Genomic DNA, 26,752 nt, shown 5'->3' with positions numbered 1-26,752 from the left:
AATCTACCATTCTTAATTACGCATCAACATTAATTATTACTAATTATTCACACTCAAGGGCATTTCATTTTGCCCGTCACAGTGACGCGTGACCATGTGACAGGCTTACAGGTTACAACTACGCTAGCAAGATGTCGAAAAAGTCAAGAATCTGGATGCTGTCTGTAGTCTGGAATAATTTTAAGATGAGCCCCACGAAAGTCAAGTGCCAGAAGGGGCTGAGTGATTTTGGAAAAATATCCAATTGCGATTTTTCTGACACATACTGTGATTTGCCCTTTAATGTTTTAAAGTCGAGCTTCAGTTCAATTTCCAGTCGATTTAAAACGTGTGAGGAAGCACTACCACATGAGAGACCATCAGAAGTGCGACCGTCACACAAGGAGCACAGCATGACTTTGTATAACCACTGATGTGACACTTTAAGAGCTGCTATTAAATAATGAGACTGGGCTTATGTCAGATGAAACACCGCATGCACCTGTGAACCACAAAGTATAAATTGATCACTGATGCGCATGACTGAACAACCCCTGAAACTTTCACACCGCTCAAAAAAAACTGAACAACCGCATTTGTCTCACCATTTAATAGCAATGCTTTGTGAATCCTTGACTGCAGCCTTTGAAATTTGGCAGCTGCTTTGTTGCAAATAGTGATTTTGAATTTGAAATCAGGTAATTAATTTGCCCACGTATGTCACACATATGCAAGTTTGACAAATGCTTAGACAGCTTAGTCGTCTTCCTGACATACTACTACTACTACTACAACTACAAGAAAGAATCATTTTTACCCGATTTCAGCTTTGAAATCCCCCCCACTAAAATGTTATTTATCATTTCCTGTCCAAGTTAACAGACAGACTTAGGGTAAACCCAGACAACCATGCATGCTTGCACGCACACCCAATTGAGAATCACTAGCTACCATGCATGTGTTTGGTTTGTGGGAGGAAGCAGGCAAGAAAGAACAGGCAAACTTCAGTTCTGTAGAAAAGCCAAAAAAACCAACCAACCGCTTGGACTTGAGCAGCCCAGATTTGGTTTACTAGCCGGGCATGACAAACAACCCGAAGACATGACTTTGGGCTTTGCGAACCTGAGCATGTGATTTTACTTTATATAGAATTAATGAATTTATCACTCCAAAAATACAGCTGAAAATAGTCATGTGTTGCAGAACTATGGTAAACAAATGTCTTTGTTGTAATCACTAATTACACCAGTGGAGCTGCGCGAAGGCTTCGATGTTACTGGCATTAGACGCAAATGATCGTGTGTTAGACGTACTGAGAGAGTTTTGTAGGACTTTGCAATCAATGCTTATAGCAGTTCTTTTCTTTTTAAAGCAACCTTTTGGGACAAAGAAATACAATTAAATGAAATAAATACATCACGTGTCGAGGAAATGACATATCAGGCACAAAATGTAATGTCAACCACTGATTTGTTAGGTTTCTATTTTAGTATTGTACATCAGTGACGACTATTCCAAGAGATACAAACTGTATGCGCTGGCTCGCTTGATCTTTCTTTCCTGCTGTGAAACACTAGCTAGAGGAGTTTAGAACATCAAACAAGAGGAATAAATGAAGTTACTCTATCTGCCGTCTTTTTCTGGAGCCTTTTATGCTGGGCTTTCTCACCTCATGCTGTTCCTCTGAGGTGTGTGTACGTTATATGTGCGTCTGTACGTGTGATAAAAGGGGAGGAAAAAATCTCCCAACGTGACTTCCAGCAGATAAGATAAAAAAATATGTACTTTGAAGTTTTGATTCAGTTCTTAAGAGGGCAAAGGAGAAGGAAGGAAGGAAGGAGGAGAGGCGGGCAGGGCACTGCAGGTGAAAACCCGACATGGACTGAGAGAGAGTTACAAGTGTGATTGGTTAATGAGATGAAGTAATCTCCGAGCTCTAATCCTAATCTGCATCCTGTCTGTTTGTTTACACCCCCGGATTGCTGGAGTAACAAGATTAGCATGACAAAAGTGAAGACGTGAGGTCAAAAGTGGCTCCGTTTCGAGCTCATCTGTTCATCAGTTTTAACAAATGTTGAGAAGCATTTGCTGAAACACTGATAATGACGGGCAGTTTTAAAAAGGGCCTCATATCTGAATTCTATAATATTCTTTCACCTTGGTCATGTGAGAACTCACAATATAAGCTATGTGCTTGGAAGGAAGACTGGGAAGGTGAAATTCCAGCGGAGGAGCTTGCACAGTAAACACACGGCTCACTCTAATTCATCATAACTGGCTCATGTGAACAGAAGTAACTCCTAAACAGCTAAACTAGTTCAATAAACATACACCGGATATATAGAAAAATACACAGAGATTAAAGGAATACCATTTTACTGTTTTTTGCAGTGCAGAAAGATTACAACATTTTTGGAAGAGGTCAGAACTACATGTGAGAAGATTATTTCTAAAAGAATTTGATTATACTCCAAGTTCTGCTTGGTCTGTATCCAAACGAAAATAATTATCATAAAAATGAGCAAATATTAGCGAACCTCAGCTTTCTAAAAGCAAAAAAGTTGATAGAGCTCTGTTCTAGAAAAAAAACACACTTGTACATTGGATAAGAGGAAAGATGCCAAATCGACTACTTATATACTGAAAGACAAACAAAAACATAATGAGGAAGTCTGGGGACCCTTTATGAATTGTGCAAAAGACTTGGATTTAACAGAAAATCATACTGAGGAATCAATTTGTCGTGAGCCATGCAGATTTTTTTAAAGAATATGTCCTGAAGACGTAATTAAGATGATGAATATGAATTACCATCTGCTAGTCGAGAAAAGCAGTTCACTGTTTATTGCGTTTTCAATTTTTATTGAAACAATAAATGTATTGTTGAATAAAAAATGTCAATAAAATGCTCCACATCACCTTCGCTGCTGACTACACGAAGCAAACATGCACAGCGACACGGAAGCATGTCAGCCCCCCTTTTAAACCTTTGTGCGCACATGGATTTATACACACCTTCAACCGGTGCAGAAAAATGCGGTTGCTCTGTCACAGTGGGCGAGCATACGGTACAAAAGCCCAGGCCTCCAGCGGTCACTTCTGCGCCGCTGTGTGTGTTTGTGTGTGCATCTTCCAGAGTGACTAGTGAATATTTAAAGAGCATGCGGAGCACTTTGCCCGAGGAGGGACAGAGTGGATGCGTTCTGTCATCACAGAGAAAATGATTGGTCGCCTCCTCCCCGCTTCTTTGTGTCTTCGCTGCAAACTCGAGGAGCGAACGTGTGCGAAATCAGACGCGCAACTTCACACAGGAAATGGTTTATTGCCGTGGAAGCTGAGGAGGCAGTCGATGACATGACGGGCTGAGCCTCCGTGCACGTATGAGTGTGTGTCGGCGTTTGTGTTCTCGTGACGGAGATATGATTAGTTGCCCTCTCAACTTGTCCTTGCATCCATCAGGCAGAAAAATTACCTCTCCCCCGGGGATGAGAAGGAGCTGTGATTAATCAATTAGCCGATCGATGAGGCTGTCGGTCAATAAGGCGTCCCGTCAGTCAGATTTTCAGCCAATGCCGTCTCCTCGCGGCAGCGCGAGGCGAGAGGTGCTTCCTCAATTCGGGGAAGTGCAACTCCCCCAAGCCCCATCAAATATTCACAGGCATCAGAAGGAAAAAAAGAGAGAGAGGAGGGGGAGACGCTACAAAAGCAGAGGCACGATAAAACAAAACAAAAAAGAGTGGGAGCGGAGGGGAGAGATGTGGCGAAATCAAGGAAGGATGGGGACGCAAGAGAGAGGCAGATGATAAAAGAGTGACAACAAAAGCTAAAGGAGGGAGCAGAGGAAGAGAGGAGGAGTGTGGAAGATGAAGAGGGAGCGAAGTGGAGAGAGAATGTGTTTAATTATTCAGCATTACCCATGTTCTCTATTTATGGCCCTTTTAAAGCAGCCAGTGGAAGTTATATATACACATACTGTAGGCACAGGCTGCTCCCTTAAGCACAGCTCGCTGGGGAAGTTTCAACCTCCACCCCCCTCAAGAAAAAAAGAAAAAAAACAGGACAGGGGGGAAACAAGAAGAAAAAAACGTGATTACATATTGATAGGAGGAATGCAGAGAAGCAAAGGATGAAAAGTGAAGAAGGAAGGGATGAATAGAAAAAGGAATCATAACCGCCACGGATATGTAAGATGAGAGAGGGAGACAGAGGGAGGCTAAAATTATCTTTTCACTGCGGCTACTCGTCTATTACCGTTCTTGGCCGGACTTTTTCTTTTCTGTCAACGAAAACAACAACGTGGAACAATTTTTCAGCTATGCTTTTTTTTTTGGAAATGCAGATTTCAGGCGCACATGGGCAGGAAAGGAGAAAGGAGAGCAACGGAGGGAAAAAGAGAGAGAGAGAGAGAGAGAGAGAGAGAGAGAGAGAGAGAGAGAGAGAGAGAGAGAGAGAGAGAGAGAGAGGAAAGAGCACTAAGGAGCAGATCTGTATCATTTAACTAGATGGGGTAATGGAATTGTTGATAAACCTGTTATCGCTTGCTCCCAGACACACAAAAATGCAGCTATGTGGCACATTACTGGCCTCTCTACCACCAATAACATAAAACACTTTGCTGACCATCACTAACACAGATATATATAGATAGATAGATGCAGCAAAGGATGCATGCATGGATACACATGAACCTGCATCTCCAGCTTCATTACACATAGATCACTGTGGAAAAACTACCGCAGCACAACAGAGACTCGAGTTTTTGCTGCAGAAACAATTCAGAAAACCATGAAAACACGGTCTTTGTGTTGCTTTTCTTATCATCTTTCTGTTCAATTAAGCTTTAAATGTCAAAAATGCCAGCTTCCAAGGAGGCGCAGCTGTTTTTAGCTGCTAACTGATGCATTTTTCACTCCATCCAACAGCCCTATTAAAGTTTCAATAAGAGCAGAGGTAGCTTAAATTTGTTTAACCGCGGAAAAGCTTTTTGCTTTCAGTGAAATGAAAAACGGCAAATGTGCATTTCACGTTGCGATAACACTGACATTTGCTATTCATTTGCATACATTTCACAATAAATTAACACACATCTCGTGTAGGCTGTGTGTGTTTTCTGGCGATTTTTAGAAACTGCTGTGGTGTGAAAGAAAACATCAAAGCGCAACTTGTTAGCTTTGCAGCCTGTGATCACAGAAACATCAGAGCAAAAGTGGGCTCTGGCCACTTGAATTTATTTTTGGAATCAGAACGAGCAGTAAAATAAGCCTGCCTGACTCTAATCTTCACATCTGAAGCAAAAAAAATAAAAAAAATCACCTGTGTTCACGTTTCACAGGACACTGGCGAGAGATTCGCCGATCCAGACATGGTAATACTACGGTTCCAAGGCTATACACAGAAAGATATTCCTCTGTGTGTTATTTTCCTGAAATAACAAGTGTTTAAAAGTGGTTCAGAGAGAGAGCTGCAGCAATTCCAGCTCACTAATACCCACCAGGCTGAAGGTCAATTTATCATCTCAGTGAGTCAGAGATTCACCTGCTCGCAAGACGCTGATCCTCTTCAGGCGGCTTGCCTAGACGAGGGACCTCAACCGCATGAGAAATTTAAAATAGATGACATTTTTGCTCAAGTGACTCTGCTCCTTATCTGTATGTATGAGTCCAATCTCTTCGAGTTTACATTTCTACAGCGCCAAATGGGAAATATTTCAAACCGACTACAAAGCATTTTCTAGCACGTTTTCTGCCTTTTATGTCGCTATTTAGAATTTAAAATGTGTGCATATTTCTGTCAGGGCTGCAAATGCTTTTTCATTACCTCTTCAAATTGCTTGTTCAGAACCCAAAGATATGTGGTATCCATTCACATATTACAAACAAAAGCAGAACAAACCTCGCAATGGAGAGGTTGGAGATAATGAATGTTTACCTGCTACATTTGTATTCACTATGGGCTCATTTTTTACTGCAGGGCAAAGTCCTGCACCCCTTTGGAAACAGCACAAGTATAAGTTAAACTGCGAAGAACTTTTGTTAATGCCAACACTGTAAAAAGGGACTTTTCATACTATAGATATTTTGCTTGTTTGATTTGTTTCCATATGTTTTTAAACACAGCCTGTAGCTCAGCCAAATTCACCCGATTCCTTGAATTTTTGTCACGAGACTGCTGGTCCCAGCTGAGCCACAAATAGCTTCCCAGTTGTGTCAAAAAGCATAGAATTTTTTGTTTTTTAAAGAAAATAATTTGAGCAAACTGCTTATTTTTGGCAAATCATTGAATGAGACATGTAGAATATAGTCACTTTGATTAAATAATGCGATTCAAGTCACGTTCAAGGACCGTCGGATTAAAGAAAATCGCATGATTAGTTTTGTTGCGTTACAGTTTCTGACTCTGCTAAATTAAAAAAAAAAAAACTAAACAGGCCTTTCAAACCTGCTGGTGGGTTTTGGATTCAGGGCATAATTCATTATAACAGTTGCTGCTTAATTTTATGTCAGCAATTTTAATTCTACAGTTTTATTTTCTACGATACACCCACAAACTGTAAGAGGTGTACATTGCATGTTTTAATGAGCTTATAGTGATAGAAGGTTATTACATTTTGCACTATAACTCATCAACATAAAGACAAAATCCTAAATATAAACAATTTTTATGAATATTACGCCCTTTCAATACTTTATATTTGTGATCAAGAAAAAAAATGTCATTTTTTACACTGTCAACCAACTGCAGTAAAAAAATACACTGTTGTATGGACTCGTATACAGCATCTAACACCAATCAAAAACCTGTGCGGATCAGCTGTATGGGTCTGAGTCCCACCAGGCCGGTGTTGTTGCTATAGGCATTCTGTGGCTCGCTAATGTATGGGACTGGCTGAATGTCAGCCGGTAAATGAGCCGTGACTTTCACCAAGACAGCGCAGAGCGGAGTCAGCAATAAATGGATACACATAACGCTCCTGTTCCCTATTCCCTCTGTGTTTTTTCCTTCTTTCTCTGCCTTACAAACAAGCGGGCACACGTGAGGATGCCGGATTATTTATAGAAGCGCGGAGAAGCGCGTCTGACCTCGGCCTGACCTTTCATCTGGTTCAATCAGCTGTACGAATAGCTCCTCTCCATCACCACCTGACCTTGACTCTCTGCTCCATTAGGCACACCGTTTCACACACAAAATACACACAGGGGCTTTCGCAGGACTTTCAGAAAGCGCAGATTTCCGCCAAAACCAACGGTCCACTCTTCTTTGATATGCGAATGTATAACCAAAAGCAGATCTGCACCAAGGTTAAACACACTTCCTCCTTTCCACCGAGCTTCATGAAGACCGGCCTGGCAGTTTTTGCATTATCCTGCCAGCAGACAAACAAACCAGTCATAATCTCCTTGGCAGAGGTGACAAACACAAGTTTTTTTTTCCAGCGAGAGGTGATTAAACAGGCTGCTGCCACATCCTGCAGAGAGGCAGGATAGAGCAGCAGATTCAGGAAAAGGAAGCGAGGACCAGAAAGCGATGCGCTGTCATGGAGGGAAGAGGAAGCTCAGACAGTGACATGGACTGAGAGATACTGTTGGAACAACTGCGGGAAACAGCTGAGTCCATCTGACAGCGAAAAGCTCAAACCACAGTCGTGTTACAGCGGCAGACCCACTTGAGCATTTCCTGTGTCATAGAGGAGCCCCAAAAATACCTCATGTGGAAGGGTAAATACAGAAACCCACTGCAGAGATATATAAAGGAAAGTAAACACAGTAGAGACAGAGAGAAAACGCAGAAGAAGGGGTGAGGGGAAATTTCCTAAAAGTAGTTTAATGTGCCCCAGATTCTGCCTCTCCTCTCTGCATTTAAGTATCTTTTACATTCGCTCCATTTCTCTTAAGCTTGTGGGCTGCTTTTATCCCACGAATTCTATCTTAGCGTTCTGATTCCCCTCAGTCACAACGCACGATTCTGTTCTCTATGCTATATAGGCTACCCGGAGAGTAGAAACAAAGGCCGATAAGATAGAGGAGCCTGTTATCAGAATGACAGACTAATATGTATCACAGTCTGTTTATAGGAGCATCTTACCTTGTACACTTGCCCGTAGGTGCCATTTCCTACCAGCTCAACCAACTCAAAGATGCCAGCGGGATCCTGTAAATGCAGAAAACACAAAGGAATGATTACGATTTGCATATTTAGCTCGACATAATGTTTGATTTGAGAATACAGCAAGGTACAGTTTATTATTGCCTGGTTTAGACTGCAATCACAAGCATCACAAAGCATTTCTGGTATCTTATCCATGTGATTCTGGGCATAACAAGGTCAAAGTGTGTCTTCGGTTGGTCCAACCAAGGATTTCATGGAACAGATGGATGCGGTCACTGTGATGGAACTCGTTGTTTTGTGAACTCACTGTTTTAAAGCTTCAAAATTGTTATTTTGTGTTTTTTGAAACGGGACATGACTAGAGGACCTGAATGAATACGTAAGAACACTATTCATTCCCATAGGGCATCAATGAAAAAGGTAGCCATGACCAAAAGCAAGCCCTGTTTTGTCAACTATTTTACTCTGAAAGGAGCCAAAACTTACAAAATGAACACCATGCTGTACTGAAGAAGACTTTAAACTACAAATTAAAACCATTAACCCTTCATCAGAATGCAGGCTGAGATAGTAAATAAAGTGAGAAGTAGAAACAGTTTCACATGGACTTCTATAGAATCTGATGTCCTTATGCAACTAGAAGAATCGCCTCCTACTGATTTTTTTTTTTTTTTTTTAAAGATGCAGGTTTCAAACAATTCTGCACTGTATAGCAAAGTCAGGAGTTTCTTCAGTTGCAACTAAGAACTGTAAATATATGAGATGGATGAAGCCACTGCTATGTCACCCACTGTTATGAAGATTCAAGTTTGTCATTTTCGTCATTTTTTTAACCAGGCATGACAAGCGAGAAATGGATCTGACTGAAACCCTGAGGACGCTTTGCATTCCAGTGGAGCATCAATCAAAAAGGTAGCCATGCCCTAAAGGAAGCCCTGCTATGTGATCTGTTTTACTCTAAATGGGATGACAATTTGCTAAATCAACATCATGCTCTCTTGAACACGGAATTAAACTTGAGAATGAGACCAAAAAGTCATTATAAAAATGTTTCTTGAGATAATAAATCAACTGAGAAGTAGAAGCATTGTCACATAGACTTCTACAGAATCAGAACTTCTTTTGCAACAAGAAGAGTCGCCCCTCTGGTGGCTTCTTTAAAAAATTGCAGGTTTCAGCCAATACTGCACTGCACGGATGCATTGCACAGGTATCTATTGGAAGGATTAATATTGATTTTTTTCTTTTACAGGAATTTATGTCAAACTCAGACTGACTTTTAATTTAGTGCTATCATGAAGTCAAAACACTAATCATCCAATACTTTGGTGTGTGACCAAAACATCTGCAAATGAATGGTATTCCAGCTGCATGCTTGCAAATCTTAAGATCCTATCTATAATCTAAACATTATCCCTGCAAAATTTTACCATGTTAGAGATGTTTGAGTACAGCCTCCAAGAGCAGCTATATCAGCAGCAGTCTTTTTAGCCAAACTGCCACAGTGGGCATCTTTTCTAAACAGCAATAATAGTTCAACTCAGCCTCTTAGAGCCACTATAGCTGCAGATTCTGGCTTTTTAGCCAAACTGCCACAGTGGGCATCTATTCTGAACAGCGGTGGTAGTTAAACTCGGCAGTGATGTCTTGCTCTACCGACTGAGCTCTCCAAGTGTTGATACTATGGTCTGAAATGCAGTCCTGGATTGTTTTAGGCCTGCGTCCAGACCAGCTAATAATTTAAGCTCACAGTCGCTAGGTTGCCAACACGGAACCCGACGCATCTCCTGACGAGGAGCATAAAACCCGCTGACCCCCGCGAACACACACACCTCCCCCTTCCTCTGTGCCGCATGTTGCTACGGCATTCCAACAATAGCTGGTATTCACCCTCTCCTTCCTTGTGCACTCTCTCTGCTCCACCAGCTTCTGTTTTCAGACCAGCCCGAGTCCATCTATGCCGCGCTCACTCTTTTATCTGCACTTTCTGTCTCTCTTTCATTCTCTGACAGTGTCCAGGGCAAGTCTTTTCTTTTCAACACTCCTCTCATTCAAACCGCTGAGGCCCTTTTAAGCCTCTGTTATTTCTCTTCTTCTTCCGCCTGCGTGACCTTGATATTAACACATTTTGTAAATGATGCCATCATTCAATTTGTGTCATCTGTATTCTCAACTTAATACTTCAGTCTCTCTGGCAGAAGTCAATGATAAACGTGTCAAAGCTGCTGTTGGGGCCTCATTTAGTCACGTCTGCAATGTCTATAGTGGTAACAACATGTGGTTTTTTACAGCAGCAGTTCAAACCCCTGCAGTTCTCACTACAAATGGCAAACTTGAAGTGTCTTACAGTCAATCCTGCTAGGTTAGCTAAAAATTCAACAATATCCAAAGAAATTTCCATCATTTCTCATGTATTTTTTCATTTATTTCTTTTGTTAAACTGGCTCTACAGTATCATAAGAAAGAGCCACCGCAGATGTTTGAAAATGAGATCTTCTGCTGGGTACAAAGCTGAAGGCTTTATTTCGTTGCTGATTCACTACAATAAACGGCACTATTGTGTAGATCCACAGTGTGACTCGCTCAAAAACAGAAGATATTACACGATATTCACTTTTTGCAGACAATTCCCCTCTCAATAAAGCATCTTTTATATTTCCGTTCCGAAAAGCCAAACAAGCTCTCTATTTTCATCCCCCGTCTCTCTCTTTTTTTTTCCTAACCTTATCACTTCTCCCTCCTGCGTCTTTCAGTCACTGTCTGCCTGTTTTTGTCATCAGTCACTTTCTCTTTCTCACTTCCTGAACTTCACAAGTGTCTGTGACTTGAACTTGCTGTTAACTTTGCTGGCGTAACATCCAGATCTATTTGTTCCGTTACAGAAAATTGAGAAGGAAATGACAGAATTATGGCCAAATAAAAAGGAATGCAAGATGTTTGTATGAGTATATATATCTTTGTGAAGTATATTTTTTGTTATCGTATTTTTCTACTATGCAGTTTTCTCAGTTTTGCATCTCTCTTTGCCCAGTTTCCCCTCTCTGTCTCCATCTCTTTGTCTATTTTGCTCTGTCTCTATATATGCTTCTTTCTGTTGGTCTCAGCAGACCTGTCAACCTGTCAGCTGTTTCTGAAGACAGGGCCTTGTGCTTTTCTTGCTCCCTCCTTCCTTTTCCTGTCGTTTTTTCTCCCTTTTTGTTTTTTTTTTGCACCCTTCTTTCTCCTTTGTGTTTCTGCAGACACCGACACACATGCACTTTCCCCCCAAGCGCGTGCACGCCGACGAACTCATTCTCTCACTCTCTGTCTCAAGTACATCCTCCCGCTGTCTCGCTCTCTCGCACTCCTCAAAACCACACGCACACACTCGACAACACTGTGCCAAAAGCACACTCCTACACGAGGGCTAGTGTTCAAATGTTCTAACGAGTATGAGTGGGTACAAAATGATGAATGTGTGTCGAACTAAACGTGCAAAAGAGAAAGTCGGGAGTCGCTTTAAGCGGTGCAGACAGCAGCACTCTGCAAGCACTGTACAGGCCTTCAGCTGAGGCAGGTAGACTTTTTCTCCCTTTGCTTCCTTTTCCTTTCTCCAAATGTGTGTGTGGGTTTGGCAGCTGTGTGAATTCACTCTCAGAGCTGCATGCAAACTTCTGACAGCAACTCCCCAGACACATCTAAGGATGCACTCGCTTTCTTTTTCTGTTTATACACAACATTCAGATGGAAATAAATAAAAAAAAAACGATGCGCACAAGTAAACAAGTGCATGCTTTAGATGAATATGCATGCAGGAAACGCAAACACTGGACACTGGAAGACGCATGATGCAGGCGTGCTCGAGCCTCCCCTGAATGCAGCGCGGTGGCTGGAGAAACCAGGAGCTTTTGCTGCTCCAGTTCATACATGTCCTGAGGCTCGCTGATAAAAATATAGCACGGTATCATTCATATTTTATAGGCCACTTGCAGAATGAGCTCTCAGCATGTGCCAGGCTTTGTCAGTGCATCTGTGCGCACAACGTCGGTGCGTCTGCGGTTTAGAGTTCCCTATGACTGGAGCGATTTTTGCTCCCTTCCCCTTTTTTTTCCCCCCCCTCATTTTGTCTTCCTGCTGAGCGTTCGCCAGGGTCACGTGACTGCCACATGACCTCACTGGTGGTGGATGAATCACGTTGCGCGTGTCTGAATAACAGCGATTAAATATAGCTTGGGATACGACCAAAAAAAGTGCTAAGGGATGGGAGACTGAAGATGGAGATGTGGTGTGGAGAAAAAAAACAGACAAACACTCATCGCTTCTCCAAAATGTCTGAGACGCTGATGACGGTGCAATAATGTTCTTACTGTACGCACTGTGGAAATAGTCATTTACCAAACCCAAAAAGAACATGACTGACCGCATTTTCTATAAAGCACTCATTGCAACATTCAAAGCATGACTGACTGGTCACAGATCTTGACTTTTACACACACACCTGACCCAAAATATTGCAATCTGAGAGTTTTTCTACCAACTTCTGCAACATCCACATATAAAAATTCAATTTTGGTTCTCAGAATTTTCCATTTTCTTTGGCTTTTTCCTCTGCCATTTCATCTAGGAACATGCTTTTGTTCACGTTTAAGCTTGAGTAGGATTAACTTTGGGCACAAGGGCACTGAGATGGGTGCAGCAGTGGATCAGGCTCTTTCTCCAAACCGGGAATATTGGTCCACGAGCAGCGTAAGGCCATTAATAATGGATTTTAGAGTGCAGGGTTGCAGTTCTCGTGAAAGCCACTTTGCAACATGTTTGAGGACTTTTACCGACTGCATTCATTCTTTCACTCCACATCCTAACCTTAATCCTCTCCGCTACATTCCTAGCCTTCACTTTTATCTAACTAAAAGCTAATCCTGGATCCAACCTTAATGCTAAAAACCAGGAACAAAACACTCACATTAAAATCCATCTCAGGTGATCTGATGGCAGCTGAAAATGCAGCTGTGAACATGATCGAATGGACAGAAAAAGAAGTTCACATCACAGTTTGAAACGACTCAATCGGCAAGGCTGCAATTTAGAACATACGTTATGTCATTTCCTCACCATACAGGATCACATTCGCTGCGATGTTGCAAGTAAATATTTGTGGGTCAACGACATAATTAGAAGTGTGAGTCATCTCCTTATCATCACAGACGATAGCTGTAACACTTATCAGCGGATGCCTATTTATATAATCCTCCTATTGTGGTATTAAGCTTGGAGTTGAAACTTGTATACAATATCATCATGCCGTAATAAAAGATCACATTATGACTTACATCAGACTGTCTCAGATTTCAAATGACAGCTAAAGAAAGTGCTTTCCGGTTGAGAGAGCAGAGAATTTATGTTAATTATTAATCTACTGTCACTTGCACAAAAACAAAGACTGTCTGCCACTTTTTCCTGAAACAGTGTAGCACTCTATTTTTGTTTTGCTGTCTCTGGCTGATGCTCAGCTTCTTGATACGCTGTAAGTACCTCAAATTAGACCACAGACTGATATCTGTACTGGGTATGAGGCAATGGCACTCCTGTTAAGAAGACAGATAAGGCTGCAAAATCACATATATGAATGATTAAAATATGAGTAAACACCCCGCCCAGCGACCACTGATGGAATAATTCAGGTCTGAATGTCTATAAATCTGTTTCTGTCATCCCATCTTATCAGTCATGTCATCCCCCCCCCCCCCCTTTTTTTTAATGAAAACAATACCTCAAAATCTAAAGATCAGATGGTAGGATATTGGACAGCTGGGAGTAAACTGCAGATCAAAGGGGGCTTTTATTACCAGGAACATGAAATTTATTTCCCACAGTAGCCTTTGTACGAGATCTCTATCAGCTACGGTTTCTCTTATCAGTTTAGCACCAAACATTTCTATCTCCAGCCGTCACACAAAACTGCACACTTTCACAACATCGCCTTGTGACATGTGAATTCGGAGGAAATGGGAAATAAAATAAAAGATGACCAGACAGAAGGGGTTTGTGCATGTCTCAAGGTAAAAACAACAACGGTGCGATAAGTGAAATCTAATCTATGAGCTTACGTTTACACAGCGGCACAAATTGCTGAAGGGATAAACTTTAATCTCGAAACAAACTGAACTTGTTACAGACAAAAGCACAAAGCAATGTGTTCTTTGTGTGAGAACATTTTCCGGTTACGTCACACAGACACGAATGATCAGCTATCTCCTTGTGTACAGCAGGAACACCAACAGTCCAAAAGCAAAGATAAACAATTTATACTTTTATAAATCATAGAAAAGCAGCAAATCCAAAATTTAAGGAGATTACTTCAGTAAATTCTTGGAATTGTTGCCAATAAATGACAAACACTTAGCTGACTGACTCAGCAATTAACTGGCTAATCAACAGGAGTGTAATGCAGATGGTTAAGATTTCAGTTAACTTCAAAATATCTATTTCCAAGTTTTCAAAAAAGAAAAAAAAGCACAATTATCTGCTTTGGTCTTTCACTTAGTACATTCCTGTCTCTTAAAAGCGAGACCACGTACTGAATTTTCGAAGAATTCTTCACAGTGAAATTCAGTTACGATGTTATCAACCTGATCTGATGTAAAAAAAAAATATATATTATCCCATTGATCTCCTTTAGCATTCTTTAGATGCCAGATACATCGGAATTTGCTACAAAGTGGCGCAATGTGTGCAAGAAAGTTAAGGTCTCTAGAGTTAAAACAGCACTAATCGATATTTTTCAGTTAACAGTTACTTCTTATACTATAATGTGATGTGTGACGTAAGAGGAATCAGTGAGTGTGGGAAACCTCAGAGAGAATTACGGCCCAAATCGGCAGTATACCTCCCATCTACAGAGCATTTGAGCCCCTTTCAGCTCATTTTTTGGTTTCATGAGCAGCGACTTCATTGTTTCGCTTCAGTTTCACCCATTGACTGTATATAAAGACAGATGACCCCTCTGTGATGTCACCCAAAGGTTTCCTAAAAAGTAGTTTTTAAGTTCTTGATTATTCAAAAAAAATGAGCAGAGAGGTGGAACGTGAATGAAGCTGAGGCTGAACCATGTACTGTTCTGTTACGGTATCAGCCTTTCCCCTCAAAGGAGCCCAAAAATATGCCTAACTTTAAACTTTAATTCAAGCTAAGCAAGTGAGTTCTATAAGAAATCACCTTCTGTACAGTTGTCATGAATGTAGAAAATAGCTATAGATACTAAAACTGTCTTTGTACCGGGCTATTAATATGTTTATTTCTGCTGTAAACTTGGACATTTTAGCATTAGTGTCCTTGGGGAATGACTCTCCTTTGCAGCCAGCCTCAAGTGGCCATTTGAGGAACTGCAGTTTTTGGAACGACTGGCTTCATTTTCCAATCAAGAAAACTGCTGCTTGATCAAACCAATCTCATTATCTATTCTCCAACAGTTAACCATTTGGAGTAAACACGTTTGCCTTGAGCTAAAACGTCTAATAATCGACTGCCTGCCCAGCACCAAACGGTCGATAAAGTTAAAGATTAACAAACGTCTGGCAGCCGGAAATTTTAAAATACACACAAAATGACAGTGATGATCAAAACCCACAAACACAAAAATAAGCGACTGCTTCCGAACAGGTCCACCTGTAAGCTGACAGTATGGCATAAAAAACTCCTAATGTTTCTTTAAGAGTTGATTCTGCATATTTTGTTGGAATGTAATGGTACTTTAGGACAGCATCAACCATCTTTAAGCTGTAAATGCCTGCTATATGAGACTCTAATATAATCACGAATAATTATTCATTTAAAAGTTCCCCAAGGCTAATCCTAGTCGAGATAACATACAGGCCTACAGTGTGCCTATAGTATACCTTTCTGTGCATTAACCAGCAGTCAGGTAAGTGCAGTTAGTGTCTAAAGAAAGTGAATTTCAGAGGTGGATTGAATTAGAGATCCTAAGAGGATGACAGGAGTCATGCTGGGGCCGAGTCTGCCACTTATAAAACCACTTACACTTAACAACATGGCTCACCGCTGCTTGCTTTTACAAGGAGATGCTGTGTGGTAGCCTAATTCCCTGTACATCCCACCCAGACATGCACAGTACATTAAGAGGAGTCACCTCTTAATCACGGATTTACAGTCCAGTGGAGACAATACACGATGCAAGGTTTGTTCTGGGACACTAAAGAACTTGTCGCCTCTCGCCATCCATCTCTGCCAACTTGTCATCTCACACCTTTCTCCGTCATCTCCTCGCCCAGCCCTCCGTCCCCCTCATCATTCATCTTTTTTTCCTTCTCAATTTTCTGACCGCCACTCTCTGTCCCCTCTGTCATTTCAATCCGTCTTTCTTTCCCCGCTGCCCTGCGACTCACGACACAATGGAGGGATTCAGCTCCTAGTATGGACTTGTTTACATGCATGATTCCCTCAGCACTCCAGATCAAGTGCGAGTGTATACTTGTGTGTTCGAGTAGGAGAGGAGAGAAAAAAAAAAGACGTCTGTGCGTGGTGTTGTGCATGTTTTCACATTTCCATAAGTGTCTTTAAAGCATGCCGGCGCATAATGCCTAGTAATTTAAGTCAAAATCAAGGCGCTTTTGTGTGTTTTTCTTCTGTTTTGGCACCATCTTCACTGATTACTGTGTTATTTACGCTGATCACTTTCAAGAAGTCATTTGGAAATCAGACAATGTCGCCGCCACTGTGATGTCTTGTTTCTTGCATTCCATTTTCTTTGGCTGCTCGGTGCAGAAACTGTACGTGCACTCGCTGTAAACCTCGAGTGTTGCTGGAACTATCAACTGCGCCACTTCCTGTGCATGCTAGGAGATGCAAAAAGGATTCTTGCACAAAAATGCCAGCAATTATGAACTTGATAGGGCATATTTAAACAAGGAAAGCCACTTTAATAATATCTTAGAATACATAAAATAACCTATAGTTTGGTTAGGATCAGATGTAAGTGTTGGTTGATGCACAGTGGGTGCACATAATTGCATATTTGTAAGAAATCAGGTGTGCACAGGTGAAATAATAAAAAATGCATCATTATATGAGGAGTTACAATGTTTTACAAACGCCGTAGATCAATGCACCCTCAAATGTCTTTATGGCTGCTTGCATTATGGCTATAAAAGGCATTAAATGTGCATGACGCTATTAATCAAAGCTAAATAGGAGGGAGAGCTAAAGTAAAGCAACATTTTAGGGGCACTAGACCAACTTATGCATCTTAGGACTTGTATAGCAGAGAATTAAGGACTTAATGCAACTCCATCAGTGACTTGGGGGGGAAAAAATAGGTCAACTAGAAGCAGGCAGGCAAAGTGGAAGAGAGGGGTGGGAGGGAGAGGGGCATTTCTCAGCGACAGACTGCCATACAGTATATAGACTATTCATGAATAAGCTCTGTGTAAGCCTTGGGCACTGCTGTGGCCCCGTTACTATGGCGTCCATGCCGAGGGGCTGAGGAATGTGGCCTTACTGGGCAACGGGGATAGAGAGGGAGGGGAGGGAGAAGCCACGGAGAAGCTTTTTGCCTCGGACTACTTTAGTCACTGGTCACATCCCCACCTTTAGCCCGAGCTCAGCCTCTGCCGTTTTCTTCTTCCCCCTGTCTCTCATTGTCCCTCTAAGCTGCATTCGTCTTTACATCCCCTATTTCTCTCTCTCTCTCTCTGAATCCCCCTCTGACCACGTCACTATCCCCCCTTCATCCTCACCTGCTCTCGCTTTCATCTCAGCTCTCACACCTGAGTCCCTGCACAGCACACTCGTCGACTGCCAGTATATGTGTGTGTGTGTGTGTGTGTGTGTGTGTGTGTGTGTGTGTGTGTGTGTGTGTGTGTGTGTGTGTGTGTGTGTGTGTGTGTGTGTGTGTGTGTGTGTGAGCGCAGAGCTGTGGCCGTGCGTCCCGCTGCTTCGCCATCTGTTGCTCTCGTCAGCTGACCGAAGGAGGCCCGTGCTTCTGACGCCTGTGACCTGTCGCATCGCTTTACACAGAAACCACTGTCCGCGTGAAAATAAATAAATAAGCGCAGCACTTCGACCTTGCGAGGTCTTTTGGCTGTCATTGCGCGTCACGCCGAGATGGCGGTGACGCCTCCATGCCCTCCCCTCTACCGCCGAAGTCTGGCCTTCCCCCCGTCACTCGAGTGGAAGGCGCGGCGTCGACAGACACAGGTGACGCCGGGGTTGATGCGCTTCACCAGAAAATGTCGTAGGGAGCCGGCGAGGCATATGAAAGCGGAGAAAGTGCAGAGACAGCAAACATGAAAAGCCACTTCTCTCTGCACTCCACTTCCCACACGGTTCTGTCTTGCCTTTTTTTCCTATCAGCGTGTGTGTTCGTCTGTCTGCGTGATGGTCAGAGCAAGTTTCAAGCCTGGACCTCCCCCCCCAACCTCTCCACATACAGACACAAAAACACAATGCCCCATCATCGCCACCAATGCCAGCATTATCCTCACCCACCGCCTCCCCCTCCTCCCCACCTCGTCACAGCCAGCTGACCTACTTCCCGTCTAGTCAGTCCAGTGGTTGACTGTACACTCATCTTGGACAGTGTGTTTGTGTGCGTACATCTATTTAAGATGCAGCAGGGCCTTGTTCAGACGTGTGGAGGATCTTGGATTCCTCAATCCTCCTCTCGTAGCTCATGTTTGCAAGCGGTTTTGCCTTGTCATTATGTGAAATATTTGCCGACAAGTTGTGAAACATGTTTACGCAGAAAAGAGAACAGAAATGACAGGTCTGTCAAACGGCTGCTTCCAATTGTTACACCACACGCTCTTATTGTGAAGGTTCGGCATTCAGTGTAGTGTGAAAAACAACACCAACTCCCAGTTTTTATTTCTTTTAAAGAAGCTTTATGATTGGAAATGTTATGTAGTCTCTTCTCTATTGGCCTGTTTCTGGAATTATCGGCACTGTCCAGGTTTTAGCCGACACCAAATGAAACTCATTATCATCAAAATGTTTTAAAACACTGAGAATAAAGAAAAAATGAACCTGTTTTGTTGATAGGGACTTCATTTCCTCCAACAGACATTTTTGTTCAGCTAAAGGTCAGAAATAGCAGAAAAAAGCACAGATTTCTATTTTAAAAAAGGTAAGTTTTTTTACGTAACCTTTTCAATTTTGGCTTTTTGTGACGAATTTTCCGCAGCACCCAAGTTTTAGCCAGTGCCAAATGAAACTCACAGTTGCCAAAAGGACAAAAAAAATGAGAATAAAGGATAAAAATTAACCTGCTTTGTAAATTGGGGTTTCAATTACTTAAGCACGCTGGACATTTTTGTTTGGCACATACCCAGGAATAATAGAAAAAAGCACAGATTTCTGTCAAATAAGGTAACACAGCTTCATTTGCTTTATGGCACACAGATGGATCATGTTTACCGTAGGTAGTCATATTGTGTTGTGAGGAATTTTGGGGACCACCCAGGTTTTAGCCAGTGCCAAATGAATCTCACAACCGTCAAAAGGATGAAAAAAATGAGAACAAAGAAAAAAAACCTGTTTTGTTAATTAGGGTTTCATTTCCTCAAGCACAATAGACATTTCTGTTCCACTAAAGATCAGAAATAACAGTAAAAGTGCATTGATTTATGTCAAATGGGGAAACACAGCTCCACTGGTACACAGAGCGATCGTGTTTACTGTGCTACTGCACATAGTCATCTCCCAAAGATCCATTTTGAGCCAGGAAGTACCCTTGACAGTGAGCGATGAATGTGTTTTTAGAACTGCACCATTCCATCAAATTGTGAAAAGAAGGTCTATGGTCATTCAAAAGTTTGAAATAACTCTGTTGAGGACATTTCTCCTCATGATAGTGAGCCGATTCAGACTTCGTACGTAGAGATATGCCGACACAAGAATAAAAAAAGCAGCCAAACGACCACTAATGATGAGATTACTCGCACATTTACTGTATGTACCTTTCGAATGCACAAGCATGTCATGTACCAACAACCATGTGACGATTTGTGTGTCCTTGTAGCCGCCTGAGTCACCGTGAGAGACAAGCACTTAACATTAAGCCTCTGAAAGAACAGGACATACATGGGCTGACTCCCAATGCACTTGGAGAGCCTTCGCTCTTCCTCATTCCTCCTCATCCCCCTTTCCTTCTTCTCCCCCCTTCTCCATTCTGCATTTCAACACTACTCTTCTCATTGGTGTAAAGTGACAAACCTAAAAAGTAGTGGGATTTTTTTCTTCCCCCCTCTTCACCTTCACTCTGAGCATTACTCCTGGAGGTGGGCACAGAGCGATAATGATAAGAGACAGAGTGGCTGGCAGACAGACAGGGAGGTGCATTCAGTCAGTCAGACAAGATGTTGGAAGAAAAAAAAACCCAACAAAACAGGCGACAAAATTGCTAGAAATAAAAAGAGGAAGGGAAAGCAGGTGGGTGACTGAGCCGCTGTGATCGGATCAGAGCGAGCAAACATGAAGAAACAGAAAGAGACAGAGGACAAAATAAGGGTATAAGCAGAAACCTATGGGTGCAATCAGACCAGAAAGCAGGTAAATGCAGGCAGACGCACAGCAGCTGCGTCGTGAGAGAGAAAAGACAAAGATGTGGCTTTGTTCCTCAAAGCGGCAAACAGGTCTCATGTGCAGCATCCTTCACTTGCATGCAGCTGACTATCAGCTCGGCAGACACCCCCACACATTGGAAACGCACACTCTGAACACACAATGCCCAGCCAAGTGAAAACACGGGTATCCACGCATAGACACAAGCGCACAACGCTGCTTGTGTAGAATGTAGCAGCGCATACCGGATGAACAAAAGGAGCTGGCTGTTGCAGCATGTGAGGCTGTGATTGAGAGGAGGTGACTGTGACTACAGGTAGGCTGGCACATGAAACACACACACAAACTGAGGAAAATAACAGCAAGAGGAAGGAGTTAAAGAAGGAAAAAAGAGGGGGGATTCAGGATTTTTTTCTTTCACTCTTTTAGCCAATAGGATCAGCAGTGTGTGTGTGTGTGTGTGTGTGTTGGAAATAGGTTAAATTCCACTCTGATTCAAGGATGATGGGACTATAATAGGCTGGCCCAGTGGAAAAAGATACACAAACCCCCCCTTTCCCCCCCCATGTATCCAGGTCAGCAAAATCACAGCTCTAGCCTCAATCCAGCACCACACACAGCATCAGCCCTTCCTGCTGACTGACTTGAATGAAGATGAGGCTCCAGCCAGCTGTCACGCTAGTTAATGTCTATATATAATATCTGATCTATAATCTGACACAGTGTGGTGGCCCTGTCTCCCACATATCCGCCTTTTGCTGCCTTTCTTTTTGCTTCCCTGCTCTCCTGTCCGGCTTGTTATTCATGGAGCAGTGTCAGGTGCAAAAAAGAAAGAAAAGAAAAAAAACAGAAGGAGGACACATTTCCATTGAAATTCTACATCACATCTCCTTACCCTCAGAGCTGATAGGTCGATTTCGTCCAGACTCCGGGCTGGAGAGTCACTCGCCATGATGGAGGACACACACACACAAAAAAGCCACTCTCTGTTCTGTCCGATATCCTGAAACGGCCTCTGCTGTCACGACCGGTAGCGTGCTCTCTCGGTCTCTGCTGTCCTCTTCTTCCTCTCCCTTCACGGCGATGTCAAAAAAAAATAATATCAAGTCCTCTTTCCCCTCCTCTCTCCACCACCTTCACCTCTTTTCGGTCACCAAGCGGGACGCGCGTCGGGGGGCCCTGGGAGCGCACGGCTAGAGCGCAAACGCGTCAAGGATGGAGAGCGCCGCGCACATCAGCACTTCCAGGTCCATGTCTGCGGAGATGGAGACGAGTACGGTGGGGAAAAGGTGAAGCGCTGCGTAGACCAAGGACTGCTTCTGGGTAAAAAGCCGCTTTCTGTGACAGGCGGCCAGTAAATATAGAGGAGGAGGAGGGAGGAGGCAGCACGCTGCTGCTCCTCAGCAAACCACGCCTGTTACCGGGCGGGGTTTGCTGAGGCAGAAGGGACTCCCAAACTTTTCTCTTTTTCCCCCCTTTCCTCCTTCCTTCCCAATGAGCCACATGCTAAATAGTTTTTACACCTTTATTTATTTATTTATTTATTTATTTTGGAATAAATGAATGAGGTGTTGACGAAGCCATTCATAAGTTTAAGAAATCGCAATAAAGAAACTGATATGCATGAATTTTAAAATGTATTATCATGACAACAAATATGATTTGTGACTTGAATTTTGGTTGTTGTTGATTTCAGCTCTCATTTTTAAAAAAAACACGAAAAAATACTGCTCAAAAATGTTCTTTTTTATTTATATTTTTCTATTTATTATGTAGTTGATTTTATTTATTATTGTTATTTGTTTTATTTATTTCATTTTATTCTCTTGTACCTTTTACTTACTATTGTTATCATTTTTAGCCTTGTATTTATGCTTTTATCCTCCTTTTTTTATTCCACTTGTTCTTTCCCTGACTTAGATGTGACATTTTATTACTTCACGAGGCGTTATTGTACTATTTTATTTTGAAAATCTTTCACCATGTGTGGACTGACCACCTTTCTGTTGTTCAGTGTTCTTCAAGATTATTCTACTTTTCTTGTTTGCCCTGTCTGTAAAGCACTAGCATGCTATATGAATTAAGTTATTATTAATCTTATTGTTATTATTATTATTATGAAAACCATGCACTTGTTATTTTAATATATATTAAATTCATTGCAGGGCTACCACATCGGTTTACATTATATTAATTGTAAACAACCAAATTGCATTTTCTATTAATGGAGGTTTCCAGGAGTTTCTGCACTTTCCTAAAACCTGGCAGAATTCAAAATCAAACCTGAAGCAACAAAAGTCTGATTATCTTGACTACTGGTACGTCTACTTCACGACAAGTCATTTCATTCCCTTTTTACAAACACATTAAATGCTTTTTGCATACCAGCTAGAGTGATTATTTTACATTATTACAGACTAAATCACTCAACAGCAGCTATTTAGTTAAATAAACACCTACATGCAAAGCCGCCCTGTTTAAATGCGGCTTGTATGACAACTCATAATTACACAATATAACTAGAAAAGCACTCGGAGAGCACAGACCCTCACCATCTGTTTATCTAATCGATTGTTACTTTTGCTCTTCCGGACATTCTGTAAAAATTTGGTGAAAATCCATCCATGACTTTTTGAGTTATGCTGTTAACAGACAAACAGACAGACAAACTCCGGTGATTACATAACCTCCTGGCGGAGGTAATAAGCAGGAACTATTCTGCTGCATAATGAACACTTTTACTTCTAATACCACAAGAATGTTCTTTTGATTATGCTTTTTAACATCAACTAATTTAGTTTTTTTTACGACTTCTACTTTCAGTGAAGCAGTTTGCTTTGCAGTTTAGCTTATTACTACTTTTACAACATTAAAGGATCTGATATTTGCTTCCTAATCCTCACATTTAATCTTTAGTATTTGGATGAAGACCCCCCCAAACACCACGCTGCATCTCCCATAACAGTGCTGTTCTATACTACCTTTTAAACTCCACAGCAAGTTAAAGTGAAATAATTCTCACAACACCATTAGGATTATTGTTTACACTGGTTTCTCTGGTTTCTACTTTGCGTGTCACAAAATTTTCAGGTGTATCTGCCAAATAATTTAAAAAAAAGTCTACTCATATAAAACAAGAATCCATTCACAAGTGTTGACATGATTGCAGGTTATGTCTACAGTTCCAGTGAAACATAAACGGTTGCTGTTTTCCTGGTGCCACTGTGTGCCAAAGACGTGTCAACTGTCAAAACATGGCTCAGCTAGGAGGCAGGTGTTATGTTTGTTCAGACATCTATCAATCACAATCAGTCCAAACCCACAACCTCATTGACTTTCATATTTCTAACAGGGAATATTTGTACTTGGGTTTTTCTTACTTTTTTTTAAGGAATCGGGTCAATTTAGGGTTGAAGGATGTTTCAAAAGATGCAAATTCACAGAAGTGTCTTCCAAACAGAAGGGAAAAGCCTCTTCAGGGAGTTTCTGGACTGGTAAATCCACTTAAGGAGCTTCAAAATTGGTCTGAATGCAACCGATGCACTGACAGAACAGATTTCTTAATGAGTTAGAGTGAGTGGAGCTGTAAGGGAATATGAACAAAAAATCCATGAATATTTTAGGAATCCACTCACAATCATTTTTGTTGTCAGTAAGTATTGAAAATGCACAGATTCAACCTAACGTAAAAACTATTTTTTATTTCTAAAAATGCTAGACATTGCAAAACTGCATACCAAACATATGTCTACTTACAGTAAAGTGCGTCAGTTTTCCAGGTTAACACTGGCGGACATGTTTCTACCTGAGCCGTGAGCCATATGTTTCCCATATGTGGGAATCATTCTCTGTTTCGCTGTCTTCTTTCTCACAGTGGAACACAAACAATGTTGTTTTCTAAGAAATCAGGTCTGTTTAGGGTTGAAAGATTAGGGTTTCACAAGATGCCAATTCACTGAATTTTCCTTCAAACAGAAAGAATGAAGCCTCTTTTTGAGAGCTTCTGGACCAATAAATCCACTTAAGGAATTTCTAAATTTGCTTAATTGCAACAAATGCAGTGGCAGAACAGATCTGTTAAGTAGAGAGAGTGGAGATCTCAGGTATATATGAATAAATATATGTAACACACACAAAAAAGAGGGCTATATGTTTAAAGAATCCATTCACAATCATTTAAAGCATCAATAAGTATTAAAAGTCCTCTGATCCAACCAGATGTAACCAGTGTTTCATATATATATTTTAAAGAAGTTACACATTGTAAAACTGCTTACCAAAGATATGTCTACTTACAGTAAAGTGCATCAATTTTCCAGGTCAACCATGACAGACATATTTTCGTATGAGTCACAAACTGTGCTTGTATAACTAGCGCTTTATCTCATTCTCATTTCTCAACACGGAACAAAGTTCTTCTCAGGAATCAGGTCTTTTGTGTTTTGATGAATGAATGTTATTCTTGCACCCATTATAAGTGTCATTAGATCTTAACGTCTCAGTCCAGATTTCAAGAGAACTAATTTTCCTCAAAGTTGTGACGACGATTGAACAAACACAATGTGGAGTTTAGATTAATCCTAAGGGCACTCAGGTGTGAAGAACTCTATGTAGAATTCCTCAGAAGTATGCTTCCTTCACTGAAGTCAACGCAGTCATTCATACATCACAATGTTCACAACATCCCACTGTATGCTCAACAAATCCACTAACAAAAGAGGAAAATAATTCTCCATTATGGTGAATTTACATTTTATGTTTAGTTTATGAAAGCAAAAGCTGCATTATAAATCACTCTGTCCAGGTATAGTCTTTGCCAGTTGTATTGAAGATTTCCACAGTACATTTGGTATATTAGTTGCTTTTCCATTTGAGACTTTTACACTGATTACATTCAACAAGTCAAAAATTCTTCCAACACCGAGACGAAAAATCCACAATTCAAAAATATAAACTACTTGTAGTAATTTGCAGCTCTTTGTTAACCTAAACAAAAGATAAGATGCTACTTTTAGCAAAAAAACATTATTATAGATGAAATTTAGCTAAAATGATTGAATTTGTCTAAATTGCATGCACACTGACAGCCATTAAAATCTTTGAGACCATATTTTTCAACATAATTTTTATTTTGAAGCCCGAAACTGGATTTTCTTCGTATGAATCATTTGTTTAGCATATTGGCATACAGAAACAAAAATCTAAAGTTTCAAGAATGATTTCAAAATAAAGAATTTCACAAAAGAAAACGGCACCTGCCAAACACAAAGTCACAACAGTCAATACCGAGTACGGCCTCCATTTGCTTCGATGCAGGCAGCAATCCGTCGGCGCATGCTTTGGACCAGGCTTCTGATTGTGGGTTGGGAACAGCCCATACGCCTGGCTACATCACTGTAGCTCAAACCGGCCTCCACCATACCCAGTGCCCGGAGACGTTGTTCATGTGATAGACGTGACATGATGCCGTTCACTGGACTAACAATGGTGGCCTTTTTTGGGCCTTTATATAGGCCTTCAAAACCCATTCTCAAATTGTGCAGATACCCACTGAGTATTGCTTGATGTGTATTTGGTTCACTTTTGCAAAGTGACCAACCCATGTGCAATGAATCATGACAAAATGACAACTCATCATTATCTCAACTACCAGGGCACTAGATCATCAGTAAATCCACAATGAATAATTACAACCCCCCTACAAGTAGAATTCTGCGTACATTTCTACCTCAAAGTTTCTATTGACTGTCAGTATACATAATATCACTTTTGTTGCTTACAAAATAAGAGAACTGACGTGCGTCATCATATGACTAAACTGGAGCAGTGACTTGGCTAACAAGGCAAACAAGTTCTTTGTTCTACACGCAGCCAAATCTTTGTATTTGTTGTTGGGCTTGTATTGAAATGTAAAGCAAATATGAAAGTGATCAAAAATGTAAAATTAATTTATAAGCTCTGCCTGCTTTATCCTGTAGTGCTTCTCACAGCTGCCACTGCCACGCAGTCTCAAAAGCAGACATGATCATTTAACGTGACTTAGCTACCTCCAATTGCACATTTTTCTAAAATTATAATGCTTTTTATTTTCACAGGATGAAGGGAACAAAAA

At 41.3% G+C, this 26,752-nt stretch overlaps 1 protein-coding gene across 17 annotated transcripts in view; it reads right to left on the bottom strand.

Moving 5' to 3' along the window:
* The window catches only part of tnika (TRAF2 and NCK interacting kinase a), a 71,232-nt gene extending 49,190 nt beyond the window's left edge, over positions 1-22,042 (bottom strand). For 4 of the 17 annotated variants that reach the window (XM_022223159.2, XM_051943964.1, XM_022223181.2 and 1 more), the window contains exons 1-2: positions 21,536-22,036; positions 8,062-8,127 (exon numbers count right to left, since the gene is read on the bottom strand). In XM_022223159.2, coding sequence (XP_022078851.1) covers positions 8,062-8,127; positions 21,536-21,592 — 123 coding nt within the window. In that variant the 5' untranslated portion in view covers positions 21,593-22,036. Of the gene's footprint in view, positions 1-8,061; positions 8,128-21,535 lie in introns of all 17 variants that reach the window. The other 13 variants (XM_022223166.2, XM_022223189.2, XM_022223174.2 and 10 more) reach the window with 7 other exon arrangements.
* Between the last annotated feature and the right edge of the window lie 4,710 nt (positions 22,043-26,752).

This window comes from Acanthochromis polyacanthus, chromosome 1, assembly GCF_021347895.1.
Source record: "Acanthochromis polyacanthus isolate Apoly-LR-REF ecotype Palm Island chromosome 1, KAUST_Apoly_ChrSc, whole genome shotgun sequence".
NCBI classification, from domain to species: domain Eukaryota; kingdom Metazoa; phylum Chordata; class Actinopteri; family Pomacentridae; genus Acanthochromis; species Acanthochromis polyacanthus.
Note: the sequence above shows the minus strand (reverse complement) of the source record. Positions and strands in the feature narration are given on the sequence as shown.